General features: G+C 38.2%; 1 protein-coding gene across 2 annotated transcripts; it reads right to left on the reverse strand.

Annotated features, from left to right (window-relative positions):
• Positions 1 to 303: 303 nt before the first annotated feature.
• Positions 304 to 11735, reverse strand: LOC137171009 (leukemia inhibitory factor receptor-like). 2 transcript variants are annotated; one of them, XM_067574724.1, is made up of 18 exons: positions 11192 to 11735; positions 10897 to 11091; positions 8313 to 8464; positions 8054 to 8207; positions 7657 to 7929; positions 7418 to 7544; positions 6318 to 6454; positions 6068 to 6213; positions 5811 to 5964; positions 5653 to 5714; positions 5272 to 5503; positions 4924 to 5100; positions 4726 to 4827; positions 4461 to 4628; positions 2867 to 2992; positions 2621 to 2714; positions 2409 to 2475; positions 304 to 872 (listed from the first exon to the last, which is right to left on the reverse strand). In XM_067574724.1, the coding sequence occupies exons 2-18, from the start codon at positions 10964 to 10966 to the stop codon at positions 417 to 419; spliced, it is 2697 nt and encodes an 898-aa protein (XP_067430825.1). In that variant the 5' UTR covers positions 10967 to 11091; positions 11192 to 11735; the 3' UTR covers positions 304 to 416. The 2 variants fall into 2 exon arrangements, with proteins under 2 accessions (XP_067430825.1, XP_067430824.1); XM_067574723.1 differs by having other exon boundaries at positions 2867 to 2995; positions 11192 to 11733.
• Between the last annotated feature and the right edge of the window lie 712 nt (positions 11736 to 12447).

Below are 12447 nucleotides of genomic sequence, written 5' to 3' on the forward strand. Positions count from 1 at the left end.
GGGGAACATGAATGTCTGAATCAAATGTAATGGCAATCCATCCCATAGTTATCCAAACATTTCACTCTAAATTAAAAATGTCGAACTGCAGTGCAGCTAGAGGAAAAGTCATCAACATCATTACAACTTATCCACAAGTGACCTAGAATATCTGTAGCATATCTGTGCTAAGGAAGAAAGGAAAGGAGGGAAAAGTCCGCACCAAATTTCATGCCAATCCATCCCATACTGTAGTTGTTGAGCTATGACCAACCGACTGAGTGACATTACCTTTCGTAGATAAAATCTGTGAATCTGTACACATAATATATATTATTTATTTCACTAAATTCACATTAAATTTCTGTTTCTGGCAGCATTATCATATTTGCCTTCATATTTATGACATACTTTATAGGGTGTACATGCAGCAACTATTAAGATGAATTAGGTAACAAAATGTAAGTGAAGACACAGGACAGAGGACTGTCTGGATCCTCTTCTGGCTGGTTTATGAGACTCTGAGGCTGGTATCCACTGGAGCATCTCTCTAAAGGTGTCCCCTTATGAAAATCCGGTCCTGAGTTGGACTGCTGATCCCCAGTCTGCATTATCAGGTCATATGAAGGGTTAGGAATTACACGTTTGAATGGGGAAGATGGTAAACCTGACGGAATGGCAGTGGGTAAAATGATGGGTGGTGGGGTGTTTTTTTTCAGGGGCTGGTTGTAGTAACCCATTTGAGTTTGTGTAAAAACACAAGGTGTTTTGTCCTGGCTGATGTAATCATTCCCTGGTGCACATGATTTACGATGCAGCTCTGGAACATCCGTGATAAGTGCTTCACTGTGCTGACACAAATCCACGCGAAGAGGACGACAACTATGTTCACCCTGGAAAACATAAAACAAACTCACATTCATATATAAGATAGGTGGTAGCTGGTTATACAAAAATGCTGATAACCTTTGAACCAATGATGCAAATTAGTAGCAACACTCAATTTTATTTTCAACAAATATCAAAGGCGTATTCCATCAACTTAGAAGAGACTAAGGGCGCATTCAGACCGAAAACAGCTTTGTACAACAGTACAAGGGGCTACATTGGTTGGCGTGCTGTCTAAGGTGCCAGTGAGACAGTGAAATATGATCCAGGAAGTCCAGCTAGAGCTACAGATTTAAAAGGCTTATCAGATGCTAGAATACTGCACAGCCGTTTGTAATACTCCCAAACATGATTTTACAAGTCTGGAAAGTTATGGTGGCGGAAACTGCTTTATCTTTCATTGTGATGATTGTGAGATAAATGGCAGAAACACATTCACATTATAAAGTAATCCCCTAGGGAATGTGTGCTTGCATATGGGTGATTAGCCAATGCAGTGCCTTGCTGGAGGATGTTGCAGCAAAAGTTGAGCAAGGTTCAACTTTTTTGCCTGATGACACTGGATTGTTTTGCTGGAGCTCCCTGCATTGGCACCCCCACTGTGTTAATGCACTGCCTCCATTTGAAATGAATGAGAGGGCTTAGTTTTTTGTACGCAGAACTAATTTCGGTCTGAACACTGACTAGTCTAAAGTCAAGCTAGTGGCTCTGTGAAGCTGAGGCACAGTAGAGCTTTGAGCCAAATGCATGCAAATGAACGCCAGCATGCTAACATGCTCACAATGACAATGCTAACATGCTTACAGTATGTTCAGCAGGTGAAATGTTTACCATGTTCACCATCTTAGTTTAGCATGTTAACAGAATATTTGCTAATTAGCACTAAGCACAAAGTACAGCTGAGGCTGATGGGAATGTCACTGGTTGTCTGTTTTTTAGTCAAAAACTAATGTTTTGGACAATTTAAACATTTGGACCTGTTGATTATGCTAAATAAAAAATCATGGGAACACCAAAGTGATTAGGCTGAATTTTTGTACAGTAACTGTTGTTGAGATATTTCAGTCTGTCAATAAAGTGGTGGACCAACTGATGACTCAACAGACTGACATTGTCATTCCTACAGTCATGCTGCTAGTTCAGCTGAAAAGAATCGAAATCAAAGCATATGAAGCAGAGACATCCTGACTTTCAGTCTAGAATCTGTTAAGCTCCACCAATGCTGGATCCTTCACTTCCCATAATGCAACTCAGTTGGTGTCCCTGCCTTGTAAATGCCCACATCTTTCAAATTTTATACCCTGAGTGTTTCTAACACTTGTATCTGTCAAAGATTTGAAGTCTCAAGCCCAGTCCAAGATAAGCCTGATGACATCACTGTGCCATCATCAGGGTTATTTTTTTTCAGAATTTAGACAGCTCCTACCAGAGCCACAGAAGGCATTACACAAGTGTTTTCACAAATTGCGTAGTGATGAGTAAACCGATCTTCATGTGTAAAACCAGTGGAGTGTCCCTTTAAGACAGTTCTGAGAACTTACCGGTGACGACAACCACTTGTCCGTCAGCACTGGCTTTGGGATTGGAGGGTAGACATTGTGTTTGATACTGTTGGGTGTAAGAATACATGAAAATACATCTTTTAGCCATGAAGTGGGGAAACAAAACTATGGCAACATCATTTAATCATCCACATGCCACCATCAGAGGCAACACTTGAGCAAATGGCATAGAAAATCTATGGCTTACTTACCATGTCCAGTGTCTGTAGCAAAGTATAGTGGTAAGGGAAAGGAGACCAAAAACTGTGACCAAGGATATGAAGACCGCCGTAATCAAGTAATCAGCTGGTGAATTAAGACAAACAGCCCAGATGAGGAACAGGAGTAAAACAAATAAAGTAACAATCGGTGCTCAAATTCGATTTTGTTAAATTTCACTCATGAACATGGATTTCTACACAAGTGTGTTGGTCTGAAAGGGAAAAGAAACAACATACTTGGTGAATTCAAGGTGGCAGAAATGAATGAAGTGCCACATTCTCCAACCGCTGTCTGTGCCTTCACTGTGAATGTGTAGGTACTGATTTTAAGATTTCTTGCTGTCAGGCTGGTAGTCTCAGGATCTTCTGAACCAAAAGAGAGAGATTGAAAGAATGGGTTCACAATTTTTTCAAGTCTTTCTTAAAACAATAGTTGGGTTCCCAAATGAACATTAAAATAGTTTTTTTTTTGCCATTATCATTCCTCCTGTTGATACAGACCATTAGAAGATCTCTTCATAATGCACTTAATGATGGGGACAAAATCCACAGTCTTCCTCCTGTACAAAAATGTATTTGAAAGTTTATCTGAAGCTAATATTTAGCTTCAAATCCAAATGAGTTAAATCAAGTAGATATCTTTCAACGTTACAGTCTTTTTAGTGCCAAAGTCCCTCTTTTTCTTACTATACTTCTACCACAGCTCAACAGTACAGGAAACACTGTCTGAGGAAACACAAAGAGGGAATTTGATGCTAAAAAGACTGTAAATGCGGCAGATATCCACTTGATATGACTAATTCAGTCTGCTGGAGCCTCATATAAGCCTCACATCAACTTTTAAATGCATTTTTGCACAAAATATTCCTTCATTAAAAATGTCAAAAAAAGTGTGGAGTCTTTGTTTTTTTCACTGTTGATATATAACCGGTTTGGCACTTTATGTCCCATTGACCTATTTCATATATTAACTACAAAGCCCTTTTGTTATGTTGTAGGTTTTTTACTTTTGATGCATAGGTAGGACTGGGTGATATACATAGTATAAGCACTAATTGTGAAATTAGAAATTTTGATACACTGTTAATAAGTTACATTTCTATTTCCTATCTTTAATTTCCCTATCTTTAGAATTATCATTTGACTCTGTAGTTCCCTCAGCTCTACAGAGCTTTATGGTTTCTTTTATTTCATTTTCATGGTTCCACATCCTACAACTTTACTGTTTTGATTCAGTCTCACCATTTTCATCAATGCTGTTTAAAAATATAAAAAAGCTCAGATAAAGCCACTGTATACTACCAGTCAAGCATGACACAGCAGAAAGACAAAGTAAGTGACTAGCCGGTGAACATAACTGAGCATTACAGTAAGAGTCAGATATTTTTCTCAGAAGTTGGTGGCAAGCAAACAGTGCTAAAAGGAGAGTGAATATTGGATTTAAATTAGTTAGAAACATGACTCCAAATAAGTGCTAAAGTTGCTTCACATCTCCTGGATGTGTAAACAGATACATGCTAACATGTTCGCCAGATCAACTTTGTAACTGATAATATGTCAATGTTGGCATGTTGATGTTAGCATTTGGGTGCCTGGGTAAGCTGATGGAGCTTGGCTGTAGACTCTTAATCTTGTTTAATGTCAAAATCACAATGTGAAAACTTTGACAGTACAGTGCAGCAAAGTGATAATGTTAGAGCATTGGAGGTCAGCGGAAACACTATCATCAGCTAGTGTTGCACTTTAAATGCTCAGAAGGTGAGAATGAGTATATATCCTTGAAAGCAGTTTTTGTGGTCTATCATCTGAAAATAATTGGATGTCACAATACCTTTGCTGACACTGATGACAATGCTGTTGTTGTTGTTGTCCAAAGCATACAGAATATATCCTTTGATGAAAGCAGTCTGTTTTCTGAGAGATATAGGATGCCAGGATACCACAACATCTGAATCCTGCTGTTCCATTGTCAATGTTTCAAACAGGCCGTCTTGTATTCCTGGCAAAGCGTAACATGGGTGAAACACTGATAAACTAACTGACATATTTATTGTAAGAACAATATGCCACGGGCTATTCATACAATTGAATCTTACTTTTCTCTCTGACATAGCCCTCTCTTCTTTCTAGCAGCACTGGAGCTCCCTGGGTGCAGGCATATATGGACAACAAGTAACGCAATCCGTCTTTGAAGTTTTCTGGGGTGCGGATATAACAAAAGAGATGTATTGTAAGACAAGAAAATGTCTTGTAACATAGGTGCAACAGTTTTGAGGGCAAAGAATAGGACTTACCTGAAAATATACTGGCATTAGTTTCACTGGGAGGCACTTTGACCCACTCCACTCTGCTCTCTCCTAGGGCAGGACACCAGTCCACTATGTAGCCACAGCTGGCTATAGGACTGGCAGACCAGGACAGGTTGAAGCCACCGTTGCTGCCAAGGATCCTAGAAGGGATCACTCCGTTTGCTGGATTTATATAGAGGCAAATGTTTGCTAACATGCTTCTTTACAAGGTGATAATGTGTTCATTTTGTGTTCACAGCTTGCTGTGCTGCCCCTAAGTGGTAAAAAATCTTTTAATGCAGGTTTAAGGCCTGGATTGTTCCCAAAATGTGTCCATCTTTGTTTGCTTCATACCTGAATTGAAGCTGTGATGTATTGAAGTGGTGATGGTTGATGGGGAAGAGCTGCCATTTATATTCCTAGCTGTAACGCTGATGATATACTCTTCTGTGTTGTTCAGACTGAGTGCAAGACTGTCTTTGGGGTGAGCCACTTTAGTTCTATTTTGTCTCTCTGGGGTATTGGTGTGTGCCCATGTCACTTCATGATCTATGATGTGTCCATGGCTCTGGTTGGCCTGTAGCATCTGTGGAGAGGTAACATCAGGTCTTTTTCAGGACTGGCATAGCATATTCATGGCAATCTTGTCTCCAAGAAATTGTGTTTATATACTACTAAACTGGTTGAGGTTAAATGGTGCCTTATTACAAAATGGTACCCAATCACCTGACTTACTTTCCAAATGATTGTTAGTTGGTTATCCTTCATCTGCATCCACACATCAAGAGCATCTGGAACTGTGGGACAAAAAGAGACAACCAGAAAGTGTGAAAAATATCTATAAAATTGCAGTTCTAGGTTACAAGTTTGTTGTTACTTTTTTTAATACCTACCATCACCCTTTGTGTGGAACTGGATACTTGAGCTCCACTCACTCCATTTCCAGAAATAGTGAGTTGTTCCACATCGTACCATTACTGTGTATGCCCAATCTGGTATCAAGTCATCCAAAACTGTAAAATTAAGGCCAACTCCAAAGTTTTCGCTCTGGGAACACAACATGAACATGAAAATTGTTAGCATAGTTCAGAAAAGAATTTTACTTTAAAAACATTGCTAATGTATCACCCTCCTTGCTTTGTCAACTCACTATGCTATTTATTTCACCGTTGCTAACGTTTACTTGGCATGTTATATTGAGATTATTGTACTGTTGCGCCTTCCACCCCCACTCCAGGCTGACATTTCTGGCATTCACAGCTGAAGCTGTCACTTCCAATGGGGCAAACATGTGCACTGAAACAAAAGACAAATAATGATCAGCAGAATGTAATCATTAAAAAGAGATATGCATAATCAGGTAAGCATTTTAAGACACCCAAATGCTGATTTTTACAAACCTCTTTTAGTGAGGTCTGCCCTGTCTGTGAGCTCCACTGTGCCAAGACAATTTTGTGCTGTTAAAGTCCAGTTCTGCTCACCAGCACTCACTTGCACTTCTTGTGAGCATTTCCCCTCAGACGTATCATTACATTCTCTGAGTCACAAACACCAGGAGAATTTACATTTTAGTTCAATACAATTGCTCAATGCTTTCCCTCAACATGAACAAACAGGCTACCAGGACTACACCTCCAATATATACTATAAACAGTGGTGGAAGAAGTATTCAGGTTCTTTACTTAATTAAAAGTACCAATACAGGAATGTAAAAATACTCCATTACAAGTAAAAGTCCTGCATGAAAAATCCTACTGCAGTAAAAGTACATAAGTATTATGAGCTTGATGTAGTTAAAGTATTGCAGTAAAAGTACATAAGTATTATGAGCTTTACAGTAAAAGTAGTGGTTTGGTCCCTCTGACTGATATATTATTATATATGACATCATTAGATTATTAATACTGAAGCATCAGTGTTAGAGCAGCATGTTACTGTTGTAGCTGCTGGAAGTGGAGCTAGTTTCAACTACTTTATATACAGTTAGCTAGTTTGGTCCAGTGGTTCCCAACCTAGGGGTCGGGCCCTTCCAAAGGCTCACAAGATAAATGTGAAGGGTTGTGAGATGATTAATGGGAGAGGAAAGAAGAAAAAACAAAGTTCTGATACACAAATCTGTTTTCAGTTTTTGGACTTTTTCTCTAATCTTTGATTTTTGCTGAAATATTGGATCATTTGAATATTTATTGAAATGAAAGCATGTGAGAAGTTTAGAGGGAAAAATGCTGCTTTTACTTTTTTATTTATGCATTTGTTTTGTCTTTTTTGTCCAGCTGTCTTGCTCTTATCCAGTTGTTGTGCTTTTATCTTCTGTTTTTAAGTTCATTGTCTTGCTTTGTCTTATTTAATAACCAGAGAGAAGCCAAACAGAGTTTTTTTTATACTTGTGTATAATGACAAATAAAGATCATTCATACTTAAAAGAATCAAATCCTCACAGCATTTCTTCGCTTCCATACTCCAACCTATGGCTACATCAGGTAGTATAGTTTCATTATACCTTCCAAGTAGATAATAATCTGTTTGACTCTTGATGCTCACGAGTGTGTCATTTCCCACTGTCCACAGGCATTCAACTGATTGCAGATCCCGGGTTTCACATAGAAGATTGCTGTCATCAGGTGGGTCTGAGTCAAATATCATCAAAAAAAAACAAAACAACTGAGCAGCCAGCATATTTTAAGATGTATGTCAGACTCCAAAATCTCAAAATTCATCTGAATACTAAACCATACTTACAGCCAATATAAGCACAAGCCCCATTCTCTTGTGTCTTTGTATGACATTTTACATCAGTGCAAACTGTGTTTGATGCTTGGTCCAGGTTGATAGTCAAGGCATACGTCTGATTGCTGATCTTGGTAGTGTTCATATAAGTACCAGAATACTGACTTATATCCATTCTGTCAAAAATATCCCCCACCGGCACAACGCAGCAGAAGGTTGCTCTACTGCCAACCTTAAACACTCTGTCCCGTGGAAAAACCTCTGGTGTTTTTGGGTTACCTATCCCTGCAAATGCATAATAATAGGACATAATAAGCATCTCAAGGAGTAGCATTACTGTCAAATGTGTGAAAATGATAATTGAATATTTTTGACGATCAAAATGAAGTTAAGAAAACTGAATATTAACCTGGATGAGTCTGTTTCTGTTTCCATGGGCTTGTACGGTTTTTGTAACGGGAGCTGAGCCGGACTGAATGGGAAGCACACTCCAATGGCAAATGAGGCTTCCAATTCCAGGAATGAGTAGATCCTATTTGGTCAGGTGTCACAGCAACTGTATCCTAAAACATTTTCACAGTCAAATTAGAGGTATGTTTATTTGGCTATTCCAGAAGCTGAGTTTTAAGGAAGTCAGCAACACTGGTAAAACAAAAATCAGCTCTTACATTATGTACTTGCTGGTCTGCTATGAGTACCACCACCTCATACATCAACACGTCATGTACTGCTAAGCATGAAGGGTCGTCTTCCCATGTTAACAGGATCTTCTGGTCAGGGGTGGTAAGCCTCATATTCTGTGGTTCACAATGCAAGACACCTGAGGAAAAATGTCCATAGTACATTTTAAAGGACCCTCTTTACCTTACACAGCAAACAGTCAAACAGTAGTGAGGCGGCATCAGGAAATATTCCAAATAAATTTGATTATAAATATCAGTCCTTCTGTTGTCTTGTTGAACTATTTACAGTTAATAAATTGTTTACAACACAGCTGACTATAAGGTATTACTATGCAGATAGTAAAACATTTAAATATTGATTCATGTATTTGTCAACTAAAGAACCCCATTTTGTGAAGCATGGATAACTGGTGTATAAACTGATAATGAAAGATTGACAGTATACAGTTGTAATCATGGAGGACATATCTTCATAACATATCCATCTTGACCATGGTTCTCTGAGTAAAGAGACAATCTCTCAAGCTCTAACCGCTCGTTTCATTACAATCAAGGCTAACTGGAGAGACCATGCATATCTGCTGCCCCCATGGGGGTCAGTCCCTGTACACACAGTACCAGTCAAGTGTTTTGACACACCTTCCCATTCCCTTGAATGAAAAAGTGTGTCCAAACTTTTGACTGGTGCTGTACGGAGAAAGATATCTAGTAATGGAGTTTTTCAATTACTTGGACTTAATGACCCATAACCTGGATCTTCCCATAACCTTAACTTTTGAGAGGGGCAAAGATGGTCTGTGTGTGCTTTTCTTTTTTTTCTTAATGAAATGTTACTGAAAGTTTTCCTTTTTTCCCAAGAGGAATAACATTGAACACAATATGAACAAGCATGGCCTGGACAATTAGATGGGGTGGTACCAACAAAGTGAACGCATTTTTAAGAGCATTTATGAAAGAGGAATTTGCAGAGTGTGCATCAGTACAACAATATCACACATTCAGCCATACTTCAAGACTGTAGTGCACAGGTGTTTGCCCAGTTCAGTGTACCAGAACCTCTCATGATTAGCTCATTTAGGTCTGTGGATAAATCCCTCCTCTTTGGCCTTTATCCTAGCACTGAGTCTCTTCATTGGAAGAACTTTAAAGATTTCCTTGTACCACTGTGTCACAGTGTGCAGCTTGTCCTGGCTCCAGTTAAATAGTATGCATTTTCTTTCTGAAGAGGAGTTTGCAAAGCAAACCATGGAAGTAAATTCCATGGAAGTAAATTCCATGGAATATGTCCAAAGTGGGCGGAGGACAGTGGAAACAAAAGGAAAACAAGGAACAATCACTAAATGTTCAGTCACAGGTCTGCAAGTCCTGGTGATGGAAAAACACCTTAAGTGAACATTCAGTTGCACTGTTTTTAAAAACTACTATTTCTAAACTAATACTAATGCCAGCCCTGTGGATGCCCTATATTCTTACAACACCCATCTGAATGGAATACAGTCTCTCTAATAGAAACTATATCAGTCAGTCTTAATACTCTGATTTCCAGCTTAGGCAGTTGTCTGTGTTTGTAGATATTAATCATACAACTGCCTTTTGATTAATTTATATTCTCTGGTTTTAGAGAGGTTTAGTAGCATAATGTTCAGGATCCACTCTATGGGCTTTTTGTTTTTATCTGTGAAAGCAACCATTAGTTTGTGGTCACCAAGAAATTGCCCTCAGTGGTGATGAGAGTTTAGGGCAACATGAACTTTTATAACTTTTTTAATGATGGAAATTTGAGAGCATTGCACTATTTCACTTGCTGTCAATAAAGTACTGATGAAGCCCTTAAGAAATTCTCACATGAAAGATTGCCCTGGAAATGAGCAGCTGTCTGTCTGCATTACTCATGTGGATAAGAGGCAAGATAATGGCCCGTGTGTAATCAGAAACCTTTCTATCTTTTGTGGAAACTGAAGCACAAGCGGCCATTGCTAATTCTGTTTAGAAGATCACAAAAACAGGCACCGATGTACAAATTTGTGAATCCTGAATGATCTTGAAGACATTTTGTCCACCTGTGTTGAACACCCAAAAATTAATTCCTGGCTACAACCCTGATCTGTGTGTATATTTACAAAGCTTTAGCTTTTGGTCTATGACAGAATCTCCACCAATTTACCTCAAGCTGGTGCATATTAAGCAGTCTTAAATATACTGTATTCATATTGCCAATAACATTTCAGCACAAGTTACAGAAACCAAAAGCGCACTGTTAGAACCAAATATTTTGTCTGTGAAGACAAAAACAAAAATCTGTTTAAAAATGTCAGATTATTATTACAGTAAATAGGCTGCATATGCATTTATACATTGACAATTTACAATCAGTGCAAACAAGCATTACTAGTGAACATTGTCCTCTCTTAAATATGATGTAATTTGAATTGTATATTCACTTATAGTATCTGATATTCCTTACAGCTGTAAAGAATATTAGATAATCTTTATACTTACTATACATCTCTTTATATCATCTTTATACTTATTATACAGACTATTACAAGTTAGAAGATGATATACTCACCATTTTCTTTTCCATTTCCGTCTTGTGTGCTCTCGCAGAACAGCGAGAGCAATAATATCCATATGATCATTATCCTCCTCACAATGACTGTGTGTGGTCAGATACTTTTATTCCTTTAAGGTAAACAAGTCTTCATGGATTCAGTGCATTCATCTTAAAAATGCCGTCAAAAACATCTACTACTCAGGCTGGCACCTGTCAGAATAAACATCAGTATGTTCAGTGTCACTAAAATAGATAATATACTTAACTAAAGAACACATTTCTGATGATAGGGATAAATCAAAATACTCACATGAGAAATTCGCTACAGATGTTACACAAGATTTATTTTCATTTGTAAGCTACGAGGATTAAGAATCTAACAGGAAAAAAAAGTGTCGAGTACACGCTGAAGCAGCGCTCCCTTCAGAAGAAGCAGTGATACTTGGTTTGAAAATCCATTCGCTGCTTGAGCTTTTAAAGATTGTGAAATCCATGTGGAAGCAGGAAATGGAGCAGCTGCATTCTGGTAATTGTGAGTCACAGTGGCCAGATCAGACATGCCTAACTTGCACTCAGAATCTTGATCATTGGAAGTAATTTTACAAAAAACAGTTTCAGTATGAGTATGGTGGTCCTTCATCAGGCTGGCAAGAAAATTCCCTTTATTCTTTTGTATTTCTTATGATTTCTCTGGGTCCATAGTACCAGCTGTACTGTGAAGAGAAATCATGAATTTGTGCACCTTATCTTGAGGAAAATAAACTTTTAATCATTCTTTTCTCAAATCCTTTACAACACAGACAGTGTTTAGTGATCCAGACATGAGTGAAACACATGCCCACATACACCAACAGGAACAACAAACTCATAATATTTTCAAGAGACTTAAATTATAAACAAAAGTTCAATATAAGGAGCAGAATATTTTCTGTCAAGTGTGAGATTCCCATCAGTTTGTGGTCAGTTAACCAGAAAAGTATAAATAGAACAGGAAATGGAGACCACAGGGTAATGAAAGAGCAAAAGCAAGTATTCCGCGGAAATGTTTTCTGTGGTACACGCAGATCAGAAATGACATATTTTGGGCATAGCATTTCATAATAGACAGTACTTCCACCATTCCTCTCTTGTGAACACTTAAAAAACTTCACTCAAATATGAAGGATAAAAAAAGTCCTTCATATTTGCATACACATATATTTACATATATTTGTGTATGGGAGACAAATAGACTTAACCTCTGTTAGATTATTTCTCTTTTAGGTTAAATAAAGTCAAAAACAAAAACTAGTTTCAGCTTCCTGAACTGAACATACAATATATATTCAAACATTGTCAGTGTGAGGTGTAGTTCTCAAGTGGGCCCAAGCACAGAACACAGACGCAGATAACATTTAACAGATTTGTTATTGTTATGCATTTCACAAGGGAATGAGATGACTGGGGGCCAGTCCCAGCGCCAGAGCAAAGTATATGTGACATGATATATTGTGGAAAAATAAGCACTGTTCTCTGCCCTGAAACGCTTGGAGCATGTCCAATGAAGGCACAGCCCAACTGAACAGC

Source organism: Thunnus thynnus, chromosome 19 (genome assembly GCF_963924715.1).
Source record: "Thunnus thynnus chromosome 19, fThuThy2.1, whole genome shotgun sequence".
NCBI classification, from domain to species: domain Eukaryota; kingdom Metazoa; phylum Chordata; class Actinopteri; order Scombriformes; family Scombridae; genus Thunnus; species Thunnus thynnus.